Genomic DNA, 20,023 nt, shown 5'->3' on the forward strand with positions numbered 1-20,023 from the left:
ATGGAATAAAAAATCATTGTCCGTCCATTGAGACATTAATAAAATAAACGCGGCATTCCCCCTAGGAATCTTTTAGGCTGAGAGAGCCATGAACGCCACATATTTTAAAATGTTATTCCGTAAGAGCCATATGCACATGCTCCCCAGTAGAAAGGTAGTCCCAGTGTCATGGGTGCCCCTGCGATCTACGTCTTGGATTGCAGGCAAACCCGTGCCCCTCTCCGTGGCGGCACCCCTTTCCGAGCTCACTCAACTCACCACCTTCCGTCTCCCGACCTGGCACTCGCAGATTTAAAGGGCCAGTGCGCCGCTGATTGGCCCTGCCCAATTCCCATGTTCCTATGAAGACCGGCGGCTCCCAGCTTTCCCCACAGGATCTTAGTGCTTCATGCCTATGAGGAAGCTTTTCACAGTGTTGACCTCCCGTTGTGACCCCCGACCTGTTCCTGATTCTGCTCCTTCGCTGCCAGCCCTGATTTCCAGCTCCATCCCAGACCCCGCATCATTGTAGTTATAGCAAAAAAAAATTAATACTCACTTGCCAGCGCTCCCTGCAGCCAGCTCATCGTTCTTACGCTCTTCTCTTTGACCCAGTCTTACACAATGGCGCCTGGGTCGTACAAAGAATGTCGGCAGCGGTACCATCGCTGCCTGTGTCCAGTGATCAGTCTAAGAGACACACAGCAGCCATCACTATTTATTAAAGTTCTGTCTGAGAGCCAGATGCAGCCAACAAAAGAGCCATATCTGGCTCCCGAGCCATAGGTTCCCTTCCCCTGCCCTAGACCATAAAGAAAAAAACCTACATGTTTCAGGTGCATATGGCACCCTTAGTCATGGCTATCTTTGCTGGGGTGAATGCCGAGATATGTAAACACCCCTCAGGCACAATCTAATCACCTGACCTAGATGATCATGAAGATGTGGGACAGATCATGGAGAACTATATAAAAACAACATATATATGGATGTGGATTTGTTAAAAACCAAAAAATGCAGAAACTAACAGACACGGCTGTACAAGCCTTCGTATAGAACTCTTGGTAACATGAAAAATATCATATAAATCAAGGGTATCGTCATCCTAACTACACGCACTGGAAAAATCTTCGACACAAACGGTCTGGATTCTGTAGCTATACCTTCTATGCGCATGCTCCAAATTCACTAGGGAACACATAACCCGTCTGTATGAAACCAAAAAGAACAAGCAAAAACACAGGTAAATATAGGACACAAACTTCTATAAATCACACTGCTTAGCTAGTAGTGGAACATTATTTAATGTTTAAAATTCATCCCTGCTGGAAATCTACTATTTAGGCAAAATATCCAATACGCTTCTCGATTGTGTAGGATTTTCATTTGGTCACCTCCCCTCGTTAGTGGGTAGACCTGTTCTATTGCCATGCCTGATAATGTTGCTAACCTGACCTGGTGGTGTTCAATAAAATGTCTCGCCACCCCCGATAAGTTTCTTATTTTCGCTTGTTGTTCCATCAAACTGATTTTACACCAATTAGTAATATCCCTGATGTGTTCCAATAACCGTTTTTTATACTTATGTATAGTGCTGCCAATATAGATTTTAAAACAGCTAGTACATCTAATCTGGTAGACCACATACCGTAATCACTATTACAGTTTTAAAAGCTCCTCACAACATGGATTTTGGAATTGGAATTTTTGGAAAAAGTTTGAGGGTGAAACAAAATTACAGGTTCTACATGGGTAAGTACCACTTTGGAAAAATCCTTTCTACTGTACCCAACTACGACCACTGTTCCCTCTTGTAACATACTGGATGACACACAATTGCCAATGGTCTTAGATCTCCATACCACCAGCTTGCATCCTTTGTGTAAAATTTTGGACAATACCTCATCCTCAAAAAGAATAGGTATATGTTTGTGAATCAGCTTCCTAATCTGATAACATTGATCAGAGAATTGTAACATTAGAAAGGGAGCATCATTTTCACTATTTCTTGTAGTATGACCCAATTTCTTTCTATTCAACATAGACTGGGGCTCCTTTCTGTCAACGACCTCCTCTGCTCGTGGAATAGATGTCTTAAACCTGTCTGAAATACCACTCACCCTGGGAAAGATTGAAATTCTGTCTCTGGGTTTGAATTTTTCTATATCATCTAATTTTGATCTTTTTTTCTATTTTAAAATATATCAATATCTTTTTTCAAAGATTAACAGTAAAAAAAAAACACTTTTTGTCTCAGGAAATGTCTCTCCAACAAAATGAGAATGTACCTAATGAAAATAGATATTGTGACCTTAACTTTTCAGATCAAAATCTAGTTTCCATGTTGTCTGAGATAAATAGTCATTTGGAGGACAAAACTAAAATTAATGAGAAAAATTGTATGTTTGTAGTACCAAACCCTGACTTCTACCCTGTAGTGGAAGCCATGGACAGGTTTCAAGAGGTAATGGACAGGGAATTGTTGAAATTACATGACAATATGCCTACTAGCAGAGCGAATTTGAATACTCAGTAAAGAATTGCACTAAAAGAATTACAGGAGGACGAACTAAGGATTTTCAAAATGGCAGATAAGGGGGGCACGGTGGTGGCGATGAGTAGAGACATGTACAAAACACAAATAGAGGAATTGTTACAATACACAACAACTTATAGGATACTCCCCTGAAACCCCACTAAAAATTTAGCAAAATCTCTATATAAACTTATCGAGGACTGCATGTCATGTCACGACTCTGCCCCAATGAGACTAATAGTCTCTCGCATTGGTTCCCTGAACGAACGCTTGTGCCAGTGACTTGACATCCATCTACAGCCATTGGTTAAACGTATACAGGGTTACCAGGACACAACTGATGTTTTACGAGGGATACGGGGTATTGAGTGGACAGCTGACTCACATTGGGTCAGCCTTGACTTCATATGCCTCTATGCCTCCATCATGTTGCTATGGATGCTCTTTCCTGTCATTTAGATAAATATAGTGACTATAGTGTAAATTGCAAACTCTTCATCAAGGAAGTCACCTGGTACCTAATGACACACAATTTCTTTAATTCCCCATGATTGTCTTATGGCACCCTGTCATGGTGCGATGTTGCTCTCGCTAAGGTCTCATGTTTCGGGCGCGATGCATCTTTGATCGGGTTGGAGAGATCCGGATGTGCCCACGATTGCAAGGAGTATGCGAGTATGAGAGTGAGGAGTTAAACCGATGGTGTAGAAAATACATTAGTCTGACTGCTGTATCCCTCAATAGGATCACCTTTTCTCTGGCTACTCTGCAGTACAGAAAGTGTCACCTCAGTTCTTCTATTAGCAGAAGCCGCTGGGTGAGACATTTAAAGAGGCCTTATTAATTGACAGTTTGTCTAACCAGTCCCTTTTAGTTTGTTAAAAATGAGAAAACTCGCATAACAATGCAAAGGGGAAAGGGGAGAATAAAGCTAAAGAATTTAAAATGAAAAATTATATAATGAACAATGTGATGATTAGCTGTATTTGGGTAAAAGACTTGATTGAAGTTGGCCCCCCTCCTTGTTCAAATCTAAAAAATTGGTGTCAAACGTTTGTGCTATTTTTATGGCTCTTTGTGCAGAAGAAATTTTTGTTTGTGCCGCTATTGTTTTTAAGATATTAATAAAAGTTATCAGGGGTCAACCAGTCCCTCCCCACATTACTCAAAACAAACAAAACTGGTGCCAATCAATTCTATATTTGTGCTGGTTTATTCTGCTCAAATTTTTTTTGTTCAAAAGGTTTTTTTAGCGGTTCATCCTAAACACCTTTACTTATGTAAACACCTAAACATACCTTAAAAAACGATAGCGGCTGGTTGACCTTATGAACTTTAAAAATTTGTTAATATCTTCAAAACAAAGGCAGCACAAACAAAAATTTGAACAGCACAAACGTAGCAGAATTGATTGGCACCAGTTTTGTTTGATCTAGGTAATGTGTGTATGGGGGGGGGGGGTTAGTTGACCTCTGGAAACGTTTATTAATATCTTCAAAAAGGATAGCAGCACAAACGAAAATTTTTGCTGCACAAACGTTTGACACCAATTTAGTTAGATTTGAACAAGGCGGGGGCAACTTCACTCAGGTGGGTAAATGTAATTAAATAAACAGTGATTCTCCCGACTATTTCAAGTCATTGAAACCTAACCTGGCTAAAAAGTTAAGTATAAATTTACAAAGCATCAAGAAAAGACATCCACAATTGAAGGTATTTAACTATTAGGTTTCAATGATTTCAGTGTATAAATCCATTTGCTCTGTGATTGTCCAAATCTCCAACATGGATGCCCATTTTGATTTGGTGATAGCTCATCCTTTTAGACCTTTTGGGTTTTAGTTATGCTTTCTTTTAAAGTGTTCTGCAATAGGTGTTGGTTGAAACATTTTATTGTTCTTTACAGCTTCATACATTTGAACGTAATTTTTTTTTTATGCTGGAAAAAAGTGCTCTCTGATCATCATCTTACGTTTTTTTGTCCAATGTAAAAAAAAAAACAAAAAACAAAGTGACAGGGACATTGTAGTGCATAAATCACCCTTTATAAATCGCATGTAATGTGTTCTTTTATTTTATATATACACGTTACCATTGTTATGCTCAAAAAAATTTTTTTAACCAGAATCTGGAAAGCAGTACACACAGAGGAAGAATTCTGGGTATTTGTGTAGTTTTATCTTGCCATCTCATGTGAAATGGCCACTTGCGGATTGGTTGCCTATTGTGTTCCTTTTCCTGTATCTGCTTGATGCTTGTTCACCTAGGAAAGGTTCCAAGTCATGGTCTAAATGAAGAACTGGCCGATGGCGGTTGAGGGTCAACTCCCGCCTTCAAGAATCTATAACTTTATTTTTCCATGTAAGGAGCGGTGTGTGGGCTTGTTTTCGGTTTAACAAATTGCAATTTGTACTGATGGTATTTAATATTCAAAATGCAGTAGAATTGTTGAACATCCGGTTTCGCCATCTTCTAGCACAACTTTTTCATACTTAGGTGTACAGAGCTGTGTGACGTGTCAGGGTTGCGGGAAGAGCTGTTTTTCTTTGCTACCATTTAGCGGGACTATATGATCTTATAACTTTTTTTAAAATTGTAAAATGGCAAAGAAGTAGCGTTTCATACATTCGGCGCTATTTTCTGTTACAGAGTTCAACTTTATTATGTTTTAATAGATACAATTGTATAGCAGTATAGTGTACGGTTTCTGTATTACAGTCTCTAACGTTTTTTCTTTTTACTATTTTTCAGACCCCCTAGGGTACTTTAACCCTTGGTTGTCTGATTGATCCTACCATATAACTGCTATACTACAGTAAAGCAATATATGGGGATTTTTACAAATGTTCAGAAACCATACATGGCAACATATCTGCGCCCACGTCATGCTTGCACCAATTGCGGGTATTAAGAGTGGGTGTTTGCTGTAATATGCAGAGGGCTCAGCCCGTAATTCCTCTCCATGCACCCAAAGTAAGAGGTAGAGTTGCACAATGCATCAAAACTTACTCATATATACAGGCATACAAACATTATTTATAGAGTTATTTTTAACCCCAAGTTATGCTAATGAGCCTGAGGGGTACTGGGGCTCTGCAGAGTGCCTCCGTGCTGTAGATTCACAGGCTGATAGGGTGTGCAAGGAGAGCTTCCCCCTCCTACTTTGTACCGAAACTTCCGGTGTAACAGCCTGTGAAGCTGATGGGGTCTGGGAACCGCCCCAGTAGCCATTCAGGCTTGTTAGCATAATTTGAAGTAGATTTTAGAAGGAAGGAGGCCATGGATAACAAACATAATTCAGGGAATCACTTGTAAAATAATAGCAATTATATATGACAATTACTGTTGATATGCATGCTTAGATCTTTCAGTCACACATCATCGCTGCAGAGACATCATGGTCTTTTAAGGATGTCAGAGCCAGTAAGGAAACAGTGCAGATGCATTTTTTTTTTAACCATTTCATCACAGCCTGTAGAAAGTTAGCCTCCAAAGTTCTGTCTTTTAGGAGGAGGGGGCAAAAATAAAAAAAATCCTTACATGACACTGGGAAATTTTGCCCTTATATCTCATCCATCCCTTCAGGGACTTTTTACTGATTGTTGTAAAAGATCTAAAGAGAGAAGGGGAGAAAAAAAAAAAAAAAAAAAAAAAAAAAAAAAAAAGAACAACAAACACACATCTACAATTTAATGTAAAAAAAAAAACATTTTTTTTTTAATTAACTGCATATCGTCTGCCTGGTTTCATATTAGGATGACGTTATCCAGATAACCATATCTTATGTCATGCCCTTCAACCCTTTCAAAATTTCTAATAGTTATATGAACAGGTCTCTATATAAAGTATGAGTAAAATACAGTTTAATAGTCATCTTTATTCAGTATATTTCAAGACATTACAACCTGTATTTATGCAACATCTGGCATGTTATAATGCATGATCCACAAACAGAAGAGCAGGCAAACCAAGGAGTGAAGATGGGTTGAATTAATCATCCTTATACAGTTGCTTGAGTTTTCTCTTGTGTCTCTCAAGTTCCTTCTGCAAACGTTCAATTTGGTCCTTGGTGTGATGGATCTCTTCTTCGTGGTGACATTTCAAGGCAGCCAGTTGCTCCTTCTCTTTCTGCCTGTTGGATATTTTTGGTACATAAAGTTAGCTACAGTTTTTGATTATGAAAACTGCCTATATCTGCTGATATAAAATACAGCAACCCACAGTAATAAAGTACAGCTCCAGCTGTGCAGAATGGCCCTTCTAGAGTTGAAGGTTTTTCCAGGAGGGTAAAAATATTCCTCAAAAATGCTCACAGGAATAAATCTGCGCCAAGGAAACGAAGAGGGGGGGGGGGGGGGGGGTTGATGAGCGCCGTATATATGTCCCCCATACGTTTGTGTGAATATAGCCTTATACAAAAACTCCATGCCACATGCCCCCAAAACCAGGCAGTACCCGACCCCCGGGCCTCCTCAAACTAGGCAGCGGCTGCGCTTCATCTAGCCGAAGCTTTCTCCGTGCTACACCTCCCTGTCCTATGCACCATTTTGAATAAAGAAGATTGATTGGGTGAGTGCCGCGACTTTTTGTCTTTCTTTTGCCTGTATGAGATACTTTGTTGTTTTTACTATACAGATCTCAAGTAGCAGTGATACAATGGTATCGACCTCCACCACAGTACAAGACTGGGCTGTCAGTGTGAAAACCTAATTTGCGGTCACCGTTTGCAGGTCCTTCCAGTAGTGGACACAGCCTTCGTGTGACCAATGCTATACTAAATTGCAGAGCTCCGGCCACATAACCTTCCTTGGGGCTACAAGTTGCAGCCTCTTAATGTTCCTTCACTGCTGCAACTCATGGCCCTTTGGAAGGTCATGTGACCAGACTGCAGCAGGAGACCCTGATGTGCTGTTCACATGACCTCTAGAACAGCAACTGCTACAAAAAAAGGAACTGTCTGGCACTACAGGATCCTGAATAAGGTTCCTTTAGTGCAACATCCCAATCCTGTACTGTCCCACACTAATGGAGGGAGAAGCAAAAACTCATATGGATTTATCTGCATAGGGTTTTTTGAAGGAGTAAAATTGTCTGTACAAGTGTCTATGATGCTTGTAAATGTGTTAATGCAACCTCTGAAATACACCATTTAAAAAGACATTTGCATGTTTTCTCACTATCCGACATAAAATCATAAAAAACTTTCAGTTTTAGATCAATTAGGATATTTGCCAAATGCTATAACAATGATAGATTTTTTTATTTTTTTTTTTAAAGGTATTTTAATTACGTTCGGCCAAGTCAGAAGTTTGCATATATTTGGTATGACTTGGGTCATACTGTTAGATATCCTTTCACGAGCTTCTCACCATAGTTCATAGGAATTTGGGCCTTTGTTCCTGACAGAACTAGTTTAACTGAGCCATGTTTGTAGGCTGCCTTGCTTGCGCACCTGCCTTTTCAGATTTGTCCATAAATTTTCGATAGGGTTGAAATCAGGACTTTGTGATGGCCACTCCAAAACACTGACTGTTATCCTTAGGGTGAAGACACACATGGCGTTTTTTGGGCGTTTTTTGGGCCGATCTGAAAACGCACTTAGTAAAAACGGCCCAAAAACGCCATGTGTGTCTTCACCCTTAAGCTACAAAATGGCTGCATCCTTCAGGGGTTAAGGCTCAGTCCCATTTTTTGGATTCTGCTTTATATGGTTATAACTTTTGAACACTTACTTATCTAAACGATTCTGAGATTGTTTTTCCCCATGTTGTACTTCATTTTAGTGGTATATAACGGCTGATAAGTTTTGCGTTTATTTACAAAAAAGAAAAAAAAAAAATTAAATTTTTGAAAAATTTGCCATTCAAAATCATTGTTTTCAGGCAGATAGATTTATCACCTAAATAAGTTGCTGAATAACATTTCCCATCTGTCTACTTTACATTTTCATAATTTTTGAAATGTCTGGATAATTTATTTTGATGGCACGCGGCTTACAAATAGAATAGCGCTTTTCCGGATTTACAGAATTGACTATTTTGGGGATAAATACAGTTTTGAATGAAATTTTACATATTTAGCATGAAAACCCCCTATATAACCAAATCTGCACCCCTCAAGCTATCAGAAACAGATTTTACAAAGATTGTTAACCCCTCGAGATCTTCATAGTAATTGAATCAAAATGGAGGTGAAATTTAGAATGGTCAAATTGTGCCGGTTATACATTCATTTAGCCCTAAAATTTACATTTCCAAAAGATAAAAAGGGAAAACCCACCATACAATTTGTTCTATAATTTCTCCCGAGTACAGGGACCCCACATGTGGTTGTTTCTTGTTTTATGGGGGCACAGCGAGTTGCAGAAGGGAAGAAGCACCCTGCAGCTGCCAGGATTTTAGTTTCCTCATTGGCCCCTTTTGCAGGCTATACAATTTTAGGCCATAAAATTGGGGCCATGTGATGGCATTTTTTTGCTAATAAAACCCTAATGTGGGGAAAAATCTAATTCTTCCAAGTGGCATAACATTGTTTTTTACTTTTTCACTTTTTCCACCATAGGACATGAACAAGCAATCATCTGATGGCTTGTTCATGATAATACTCTGCAATACTCATGTATTGCAGGGTATTAGCAGTGTCAGCCCATGCACACACATAGGCTGACACTGCCTGAAAGATGACGTCAGACGCCATCTTACCGGCAGTTCTTGCAGGCAACACTGGGGTCCAGATCGGACCCCAGTGATGCCACATCAACGATCGGCGCCCCCCGAAAACATGTTCGGCTTCCCTTAGAGGCATGTTAGGTGCCGCGGTCGCGCTGTACGCGGCATTTAACAGCTTAAGCACCTGCGATCGGAGCACACTCCGATCGTGGGTGTTACACTGGGGTGCCGGCTATATGTTACAGCCGGCACCCCAGTGTTTTCCGATGGCAGTTTGGCTCAGATCTTGAGCCGAACTGGCAACGGCTCTGCATTCGATATATCGGACGCTGAGCATGAAGCGGCTAAAGGGGTGGTCCACTTTCCAAATAATTGATATTGATTGTGTAATGAAAAGTTATACAATTTTCCAATATACTTTCTGTATCAATTCCTAATGGTTTTCTAGATCTCTGCTTGCTGTCATTCTGTAGGTAGCTTCTGTGTTTTCTTCCAGTGGAGAGAAATCTGTCCATGGTATGCAATGGACAGACAGGTGCACGATCCTTTATTATCACACAGTTCTTATTACTCTCAGTGATACTAATGGCTCGTGCACCTGCAGGTCCATCGTAAGACCATGGACAGATTTCTATCCACTGGAAGTAAAACATAGAAGCCTTCTATAGCAGAACAGCAAGCAGAGATCTAGAAACCTGTGAGGAATTGATACAGAAAGAATATTATAAAATTGTATAACTTTTACTCACATGAACAATGTCAATTATTTGTTGAAAAAGGACAACCCCTTTAAGCCACTTTGGAAGCAGTTTGCTTCAGGTTATTCTCCACTTGGATTTGTGCCCAAATCTTTAATTTCCTGGCTGATGTCTTGAGATATTATTTCAGTATTGCCACAATGTTCTTTCCTCATGATGTGATCTACTTTGTGAAGTGTGCCAGTCCTTCCTGCAGCAAAACAGCTTCACCACAATAATTGTCTTGTGTAAATGTATGCTCGCCAATTATCCCGTGTAAAGTGCTGGATCGTGCAGGAAAGTATCACTGGAATCGCAGTGCAAGGGCACTGCTCAGCACATGTAGTGTCCACAAGACCAATAACAAAGCTCCTTTCACGCTGAGTGCACTGGAGTCTGCAAGTGTTTTAACAATTTGTGCAGCTGCCACACTACAGCAACACATGCTCCTCAGGAAATTCGGCAGAACCAGGTTAAAAAAAAAATAAATAAATAGAAAAAAAGTGACAGCCATTAGCTGACAAGGATAGCCTGCCTGCCCATGTTTACTATTGCATCACTATCACTTTTATGGTTACAGGTTAAAGCGAATACAATTTAGGCTGCTTTTATGCATTCCAGTTGGCTTGTGTTAAGAAACTCAAATCAAGTGGAATGGGGAGGGGCTTTGTGCGTTCACATAAGTGTTTCAGCTGATTCTTACTTCAGATGATGTTCTGATGCTTGCAAGCTTCTCCCTTTTTCTCAAATTTTAATTTAAATCAGATCAGAGGACTGCAAAACTTAAGGTCTTTGTTCCTGTGTACATTTTCAAACATTTATCAGGCTTTTTCATGTTTCTATTGGAGCAATGGCTTCTTCCAGGTAGAGTTGCCCTTCAGCCCATGTCGATACAATACTCATAACAACACATTTCGGACCAAACCATGTTTATCACTAGACACAGAACCAGTCTTCTTTCTGAGTGGCATGAAGGCTGGACATTCCCATATACCGTATATACGCCGAGTTTTTCAGCACAAAAAATGTGCTGAAAAACGTCCCCTCGGCTTATACACAAGTCTATTACATAAAAAAAAAAAAATTACCGACTTAAAAAAAAATAAACTTAAATACTCACCCTCCGCGGCTCTTCTTTCTTCTGGCATGGACGCGGCCATGTTTTCTTCGTGGCCGCGCATACTATGACGTCTGCAGCGGCCGCGTCATAGTATGCGCATGCTAGAAGAAAACATAGCCGCGTCCATGCCGGAAGAAAGAAGAGGAGCCGCGGAGAAGAAAGACGGGACGCGCCGACATCGGGGAGCCGCGCTGACATCGGAGGGTGAGTATTTAAGTTTATGTTTTTAAGGGGGTGTGGTGGCAGGCTGCTGTATACTACTAGGGGCTTGCTGTATACTACTAGGGGCTTGCTGTATTCCCACCCTCAGCTTATACTAGAGTCAGTAGTTTTTCCCCAGCTTTTGGTGGTAAAATTAGGGGTCTCTGCTTATACTCAAGTATATACGGTAGTTAGTACATATAATTATTTGTACAAAAGAACAAGGAACCATCATGTTTCAGGACATTGCACCCAAGGATGAACCAGACTTGTTCAAGTCCACAACTCTCTTCCTGATATCTTGGCTGATTTCTTTAGACTTTACCATGAGGTTACACAAAGAAGCAGTGTGTTTCAGGCTTGCCTCAAAATGCGTCCACAGGTGTGTCTCTTAACTCCCACGTTGCCATTAAAAAAGCTTCCAAAGAGATGACATCATCATATAGACTGTCCCAAACTGTTTAAAAGCATTGTATTCGTGGTGTCAACTTTTAACTTTACAGAAACGACTAAAAATGCCTTACAAAATTCTCTCTCTCATTCAAGCATTTGGCAAAAAAACTAATTTTGGTAATTCTGACCTTAAGCAGAAAAGTTTTATTTTAACTTCACATCAAATAGTGAGGAAATCATGCATGTGTCTTTTTATACAGTTTTTGCAAACTTCTGGTTTCAACTGTATATGGTACATTTCCAGGCAGCACGTCCTCACATTACTCAGTGGTGGGACCCACACACTTCCAAGTATGTATGAAATATCCTGTGGATGTGTCAAATACACAAGATGGAAAACTCCCCAAGTGCCCACACAATGTTGTGTGTACTTCTTGCTGGAAGACAGAGTCCCTTCATAGATAGGAACAAAGTCATCAAAGATTAGAGAAATTATCTGCATTTGCATCATAAGAGGTTGGCACCTACATAGAAGTTTGCAGATCTTGGGTCTTAGGACATTGTAGGGTTCCTTCAGCCTTATCCTTTTACACAAGTACAAACCAAAAAAACTAAGCTTCATTTACATGGTCTTTAGTTTTACACCATTAATAAAGGCGCTTTACATTTGTGAAGGCCCAACTTACCTGAAATATCTCTCTTCCTCAGCCGCCTCACGTTTACCAAGAGCTCCTCCAGCTTCTCTTATGGCACCTCCACCCCCGCCACCTTTTCCAGCTCCTTTACCCAACTCTCCTAACTGGAAAGAATGGAAACAAAAAGTTACAGATAGCATCAGACCAGCCCCACGATTTACAAAAGTCACCCCATATGCCTGGGGCCTTTTACACATGATAAGAATCATCATCACTTACAGGGGGAAAAAAAAATTTGATTTAAGAGGATACCTACCATTTTAATGCAATACGCACCAAACATACCATGAGAATGCTGTAGCTACACTGATGCAGGATCATATCTTGTTTAATCCCTGTGCTGAGTGGCTTTGCTGAAAAAACAATTATAAAATTATGATAATGAAGCTATCTAGCTCCTTTGCCTGGCTCAGCATTTTTCCTCTCACATTAGTTATGCACCGCACCAGAGAACACTATAATCACTGTTCTCCCTGCCAGGCAGAAGTGATCAAGTTGCTGCACCATTCCCCGGCTGCTGCGTATGAGTGATGCAGCTCAGGTTGATTAGTCCCGTCTAGAATCTTCAGAAAACTCTGAGTAATGTGTTTATCAATGACAGGCTGACGGCAATCCAGCTTTCCCATGGTCCTGAATGTTTTTAAGCAAAACCACTCAGCTCAGGGATCAAACAATTAAACAGGATAAGATTCTGCATCAGCGTAGCTACATCATTCCCAAGGTATGTTTGCTTCATAATGCATGAAATCAAGCCTTTAAGCTTGATTTGCATCTTGCATAGGCAACCATAGAACACAAAAATATAGTAGTTATAACCACTTGACCAAATCTCATACATTTATGCCATCTCCTAGGCCTTGCCTAATCTCCAATTGCTGGTCTGTCTAAGCACATAGGAAGTCACAGCTTGGCAAATCATTGGTGGCACTGGTATATTGCCTTAGGTCCCATTTAGACTGCAGTTTTATTAGTATCTACTGTAAGTAAGGCCCTGATATCCGGCCGTATAGGTGTCTCAACTTATAGAGCACACTATCTTTTCCCGTATGCACAGCTGGACAACATGACCAATTGTGTCGGTCGTGTCTTTGCTGGGTGGGCGCATGCATTGCGGGCCCGAGTGCGTGCACCAGGCGTCCCGCTTGGTAATCGCTTCCTACAAACAGGTGAGCCACAAATATATTTACTGTATAAATAGTCTAAGCAGAAAGCGTGTGGCGATTGACTCCCATTTCCCAACCACCTGGCGATATCCTATTTTATGATTACATTGTATGATCATTTCTGGATGCTACTGTGACATTTTGCCAGACAGGCAATATATATAGGTATTTTTACACAGAGTCGTTCTAATACAGCTTTATACTTTTCCCATCCAGGTAGTCTTTATTAGAGAATTTTGTTTGGGCTCTGGAGACTGTTGACAACTACAACCGGGCACCTTGTCACACTGTATGTTGTATGGGCCAGGATATGTTAAAACGAAAAGCAGGAGTGCAACAAAAACCATGGAAAAACCGCAAATATTTACTTTTTCTTGGCCAAGGTTCCACTTGTTGTTGTAGACGTATGAGGACACATCTATGCAGTTAGAACATTTAAGGGAGCATTACAACGCCCACATCTTCTATACTGGGGGCAGTGTAGTGGTCGTCTTGACTAGAGGAGAGATGTGACCTCTCCCTCCGGGTGAGCATGGCCCGGTGTATTGTGCTGCCCAGCAATGACTCAGCAAACACCCGGCCTCCTTATGAAGCGCAGTACAGGTGCCAGCGGCACGCACAGGGAACCAGGGCTCTGCCCTCTGCGCCCATTACCCGCCTGACTACACGAATGTGCGCGCTCATGGCCGCCCTCTCCTACATGGTCAGACATGACGGCACTCATCCCGCGTTACCTGATCAGAAGAGCGGCGCATCTGCACATACACCAGGTTTCTGAGACCTCCCTGCAACAGTCGCATATGACCAGCCATCTTCAGCTAATGCTGACCTTGTCGTCTACGCGGAGGATTATGGGAGGGTAATCAGAAATGTCAATGTCAGGCTCACGCTTATGACGAACTTTAACGCGTGCGCAGTAGGAATCAGAAAGTCTTTTGAGCGCATGCGTGGTATTTATACCCTGTGTGTACCCTGAACGGAGGCTTGTGCCTCGCTGTGTCATCTAGTGTAGCTGTGTCTACGGTATGAACAGCCATGTTGATGGATAGATTAAAAATGTACTTTTTACTATATCCACGGAGTAAGTCTGTGATCTGTACATCTAAAGAAGTCATTAACCCCTGGACGCAGCCAGTTTATAGCTTAAAGGGGATATTCCCATTTCAGCAAATAAATGTTATTGTATGTATTATAAAAAGTTATACTACTTTCCAATATAATTTCTGTATCAATTACTCACAGCTTTCTAGATCTCTGCTTGCTGTAACTCTAAAAGCTTCTATGTTTAGTTTCAGAATTGACTATTTTGGGGATAAATACTGTTTTGAATGAAATTTTACATATTTAACATCGAAAACCCCCTATATAACCAACCCATTTTCAAATCTGCACCCCTCAAACTATCAGAAACAGCTTTTAGGAAGATTGTTAACCCCTTGAGATCTTCATAGTAATTGAATCAAAATGAAGGTGAAATTTAGAATGGTCAAATTGTGCCGGTTATACGTTCATTTAGCCCTAAAATTTACACATTTCCAAAAGATAAAAAGAGAAAACGCACCTTACAATTTGTTATGCAATTTCTGGCGAGTACAGAGACCCCCCACATGTGGCTGCTACTTGTTTTATGGGTGCACAGCAATGAGCAGAAGGGAAGGAGCGCCCTGCAGCTGCCAGGATTTTAGTTTCCTCATTGGCCCCTTTTGCAGGCTATACAATTTTAGCTTTTTTCGTTATTGGCATTTATTTTGTGGGATGAGATGATGAGAGGCTTTTTCCAGTGTTACCATTTTAGGATTGGTATCTCCTATTGTTGAAAAGTTAGGAACTATTTTTTTTAGGTCAGGAGTAGAAAAGCATCAATTCTGTACTGGATCTTTTATTTTTTTTTGGTGTTCACCGTATAGCCTAATAATCATGTTATCTTTATTCTATGGGCAAATACGATTACGGGATACCATACTAAATTTGCCAATTAAAACCCTAATGTAGGTAAAAATCTATAATTTTTACATTGCTGTTTTCCAAATGGCATAACATTTATACTTTTTTAGCTACGGAGCTGGTTAGTGGCTTGTTTTTTGCGGGACATGTACTTTGCAACGATATCATTCTGGAGTACATATGTTTTTTTTTAATCACTTTTAATTGCATTTTTTGTGGGATTAAATAGGTTTTCTTTACGGCGTTCATTGTGCGGGTTCAATAATGATTTACTATAATTCTATGGGTTTTTTGACGGAAGCGGTGATATTATATATGTGGGGTTTGTGTTATGATTTAGACTTTTCGTGTTATATGTCTCTTTATATGTTATGGGGCTTATGGGCATTTGTATTTATTTATTGCTTTATTTTTTAAGTCACTGCGCTCAGCAGCGGATATATCCACCACATAGCGGAAAGGGGTTAAAGGGGTGTTCCAGGACATTGCACAGTGAAAGGACTGTTATACAATTCTACTTCCAAAATCCACCACTTCCCCTTGTAGTAGATTAACTATTAATCCAGAGCCCAGCAGCGTTAATAGAAATGTATTGGTGCATTGCTCCTGTAGATGAAATTTAAAAGAAAATACATTTTTATGCAAATGAATGTGTTCTGCGGGGGCTCTGGTCATGCCTCCCTGCTACTTCATTTGATCCTTCTCACGTTCTGATTAATTTGCATAAAAATAAAAGTTCTTTTTTATTGTCATCTACAGGAACAATGCTGCTAATAAACATATATTTCTATTAACGCTGCAGGGTTATTCTACCACAAGGGCAAATTGTAGATTTAATAATTTCTTTGGTGCTCATCAAGCAGCATAATGGGGCTCATTTACTAAGGGTCATGGGACCGCGATTCCATCGGGTTTCGCAAATATTTCCGATGTGCGCCGAATTGCCCCTGGTTTTTGGCGCACGCGATCGGATTGTGGCGCATCGGCGCCTGCATGCATGCAACAGAAATTGGGGGGGGGGGCGTGGCCGTCGACAACACGACGGATTCGGACAAACCGTGGAATTGAAAAAAATAATTGTGTCACAAGATCAGCACTCACATGCATCGGGAAGAAGCAGGCTTAGTAAATCCCGGCAGACCCGAATCCTCGTCGATCAACGCACCGCAGGATCACGACTGGACTGGGTAAGTAAATCTTCCCCAATATGTACCATTTATATTCTGGATCCTTGTTGACTCATTACAGTATTGATAATGTTCCCTCTATAGGTCACTATGATTACTTTGCTAAAGAAAAACATACCGTATATACTCGAGTATAAGCCGACCCGAACGTAAGCCGAGGTACCTTATGCAAAAAACTGGGAAAACCTATTGACTCAAGTATAAGTCGAGGGTTGCAAATGCATTGGTCCCGGCCTCCCAGTATATAGCCAGCCAGCCCCTTGTAATATATAGCCTGCCACCCCCTTAGTATATAGTCTGCTAGCCCCCTGTAGTATATAGCCAGCCAGCATCCTGTAGTATATAGCCTGCCAGCCCCTGTAGTATATAGCCTGCCAGCCCCTGTAGTATACAGCCTGCCAGCCCCTGTAGTATACAGCCTGCCAGCCCCTGTAGTATACAGCCAGCCAGCCCCTGTAGTATATACCCAGCCAGCCCCCTGTAGTATATAGCCTGCCAGCCCCCTGTAGTATATAGCCTGCCAGCCCCCTGTAGTATATAGCCTGCCAGCCCCAGTATATAGCGAACCATCCCCTGTAGTATACAGCCTGCAATCCCCTGTATTATACAGCCTGCCAGTCCTTGTAGTATATAGCCTGCCAGCCCCTAGTATATAGCCAGTCAGCCCCTGTAGTATACAGCCTGCCAGACCCTGTAGTATACAGCCTGCCAGACCCTGTAGTATACAGCCTGCCAGTCCTTGTATATAGCCTGCCAGCCCCTAGTATATAGCCAGTCAGCCCCTGTAGTATACAGCCTGCCAGGCCCTGTAGTATACAGCCTGCCAGACCCTGTAGTATACAGCCTGCCAGCCCCTGTAGTATATAGTCAACCATCCCCTGTAGTATACAGCCTGCCATCCCCTGTATTATAAAGCCTGCCAGTCCTTGTAGTATATAGCCTGCCAGCCCCTAGTATATAGACAGTTAGCCCCTGTAGTATACAGCCTGCCAGACCCTGTAGTATACAGCCTGCCAGACCCTGTAGTATACAGCCTGCCAGACCCTGTAGTATATAGTCAGCCAGTCCCTGTAGTATATAGTCAGCCAGCCCCTGTAGTATATAGCCAGCCAGCCCCTGTAGTATATAGTCAGCCAGCTCCTGTAGTATATAGTCAGCCAGCTCCTGTAGTGTATAGCCAGCCAGCCACTGTAGGATATAGTCTGCCAGTCAGCCCCTAGTATATAGACAGCCCCTGCGGTATATAGCCAGTCAGCAAGCCCCTGTAGTATATAGCCTGCCGCTTCTCTTCGGGTCTTCACACTTGGCCGCCACACAGAATGACGTCAGACGCTTGTCGCCACACAGAATGACGTCATTGTTTGTGAGCCGCCGGCATCGCAAGGGGACCCGAAGAGGAGTGGAACTTCCTGAAAAGAAGCAGAAGATTCCAAAGAGGATCCGATGGAACCGAGGCAGCGACGAAGCTTTGGAAGCAGAAGAGGACCTGCGGGGGACGTGGGAAAGGTGAGTACATTGTTAATTTTTTTGTAAAATCATCACTTTTGTATTTTTACTGTGTTTATTATGATTTAGTTTTATTGTAAGGGTTGTTTGGAATTGTGAAAATTCCAAATATGGCTGTTTAGATTTTTTTTTTATTGATTTTCGACATTTTGCAATCATGATGATTTTACCACAGATGGAATGGCAGCTCAGCCAATCATTGGCCACGGAGATGTCCCATCTTAGTCAATCCCTGCTGAGCAGCATGTCATGTGAATCAAGGATAGTAGAGAGAGTACAGAGTTTTAAAGGTGATTTTCACTTTTTTCATTATTTTACACCAGCCTGTTTACTAAAATTTTATCCAGCTTAACAATTGTAAGAGATTTTTATCCAACTCCAACAGCCCTTAGTTTTAAGGTGATTTCCAAATTATTTGTTACTAAAAGAGGATAAGTTGGCCACCGGTACCCGGATGACAGAGTATAACAGACACAACTCCACTACAGTCATAACTGTACTCAAAATAACACTTTATTCCAGGCATGCAGTCTTGTATATAGAAAACAGAAAAGATTTGCAGATGGCATGAAAATGTGATAAAATATTGAAATGCTATAGGTTAGCTTTAATATATTTTGAGCACCTCCCTTTAGTCAACTTTTCCCAAAATAAGGTTGATGAACTCTATGTATTGTTTCTTCTAGAAACCTTGTTCTCAAGGGAAACAGCATCTCCCACTAAACATGACCTTCAGGCAGGAGCTGTAGAAAAAGACAAGAGATGGGGACAAGCAGGCAGATTACACAACATGACAGCTGAATCATGAGATGGCTGTGACAGTGAACAAGATGGCGCCTGGAGAGAAATATGATATCTCTCACACAATCCTTTAAATCCTACCTAAATTTTTACAAATTATGAATAAATTAGCTTTGCACCTGTTTTATGTGTTCAACCATGTTTTTGGTTCATTATAAGGGCTGTTTCATACGATTGTGGTCAGTCTTTGAAACACAGAGCATGCAATGATCTGTTTCGCACACCTCATAATGATATAATGATATACAAGGAGTCTCTGCTTCCTAACCGTTCTGTTAGCATGATAACAGTTTGGTTCTGCTGTAGATGGTACATTTATTGGTACACACCAGTATGTTAGTGTGCTTGGTTTACAATCCTTGATTCTGGTGGTAGATATTCTTTAAAGTGTAACTGTAAAGTTATAAGTATTTTACAAAATTATCATATATGATTCCCCCTGTTCTGAAAGTGTCTGCGAAAAATCTTTCTTACCAGAGTTGAAGTGGGCGGAGACTAATGTCTGTCTGTCTATGCCCTCAAGCTGAGCCGACAGATCCCATGATGCCTTGTGTTTTCTCTCAAAGTAATTTAGCATTAAATCCATTTAGTTTCCCACAAGTAAATCCACTGAACACTGCACATACTGGGGAGATCTTGTACCTCACTCTTCTAGGTAGGAGACATCTGTTTCCACAGTTATGAACACATCCAGTCCTGCTACATACACAGAGAGAGATCTGTCACATGACCTCCTCCCCTGTGAGCAATAAGCAGCAGGCCAAAGAACAGATTCACAGGGCTTGTCGGCACAGGCAGAAGAAGCAGTTACTGCAGCAGATAATCTGAAGGCTATAGCAAAGAAACTGCTGGATGTAGGTAACAAAGATAAAAGGCAAAGTTGTTTTACATCCCAAGATTTGTGGGAGAAAAAACTTTATAGTTGTTCTTTAAGGACCATTTTTTTATTTAAGGACCATTTTCATCTTCCATGAAAATGGCAGGGCAGGCAGCACAGGAGCGAAGTCAGGAACTGACATACAGTACCACAGTAAGCAAACATATGGACAATTTCCAGCACCAATAACACATGTGATGCAGGAGATATGTTAAG

The 20,023-nt window shown here is 41.1% G+C and overlaps 1 protein-coding gene and 1 long non-coding RNA gene across 2 annotated transcripts; one reads left to right on the plus strand and one right to left on the minus strand.

The window, feature by feature from the left end:
- Positions 1–6,372: 6,372 nt before the first annotated feature.
- ATP5IF1 (ATP synthase inhibitory factor subunit 1) lies at positions 6,373–14,368 on the minus strand. Its single transcript, XM_072136879.1, has 3 exons — positions 14,227–14,368; positions 12,321–12,433; positions 6,373–6,647 (listed from the first exon to the last, which is right to left on the minus strand). The coding sequence occupies exons 1-3, from the start codon at positions 14,302–14,304 to the stop codon at positions 6,506–6,508; spliced, it is 333 nt and encodes a 110-aa protein (XP_071992980.1). The 5' UTR covers positions 14,305–14,368; the 3' UTR covers positions 6,373–6,505.
- A 31-nt stretch (positions 14,369–14,399) lies between these two features.
- LOC140118681 (uncharacterized) lies at positions 14,400–19,047 on the plus strand. The gene is made up of 3 exons (XR_011853238.1): positions 14,400–14,515; positions 18,305–18,419; positions 18,816–19,047. It is a non-coding gene; the product is annotated as an uncharacterized lncRNA (long non-coding RNA).
- The last annotated feature ends 976 nt before the right edge of the window (positions 19,048–20,023 follow it).

The sequence above is a fragment of the Engystomops pustulosus genome, chromosome 2 (assembly GCF_040894005.1).
Source record: "Engystomops pustulosus chromosome 2, aEngPut4.maternal, whole genome shotgun sequence".
NCBI classification, from domain to species: domain Eukaryota; kingdom Metazoa; phylum Chordata; class Amphibia; order Anura; family Leptodactylidae; genus Engystomops; species Engystomops pustulosus.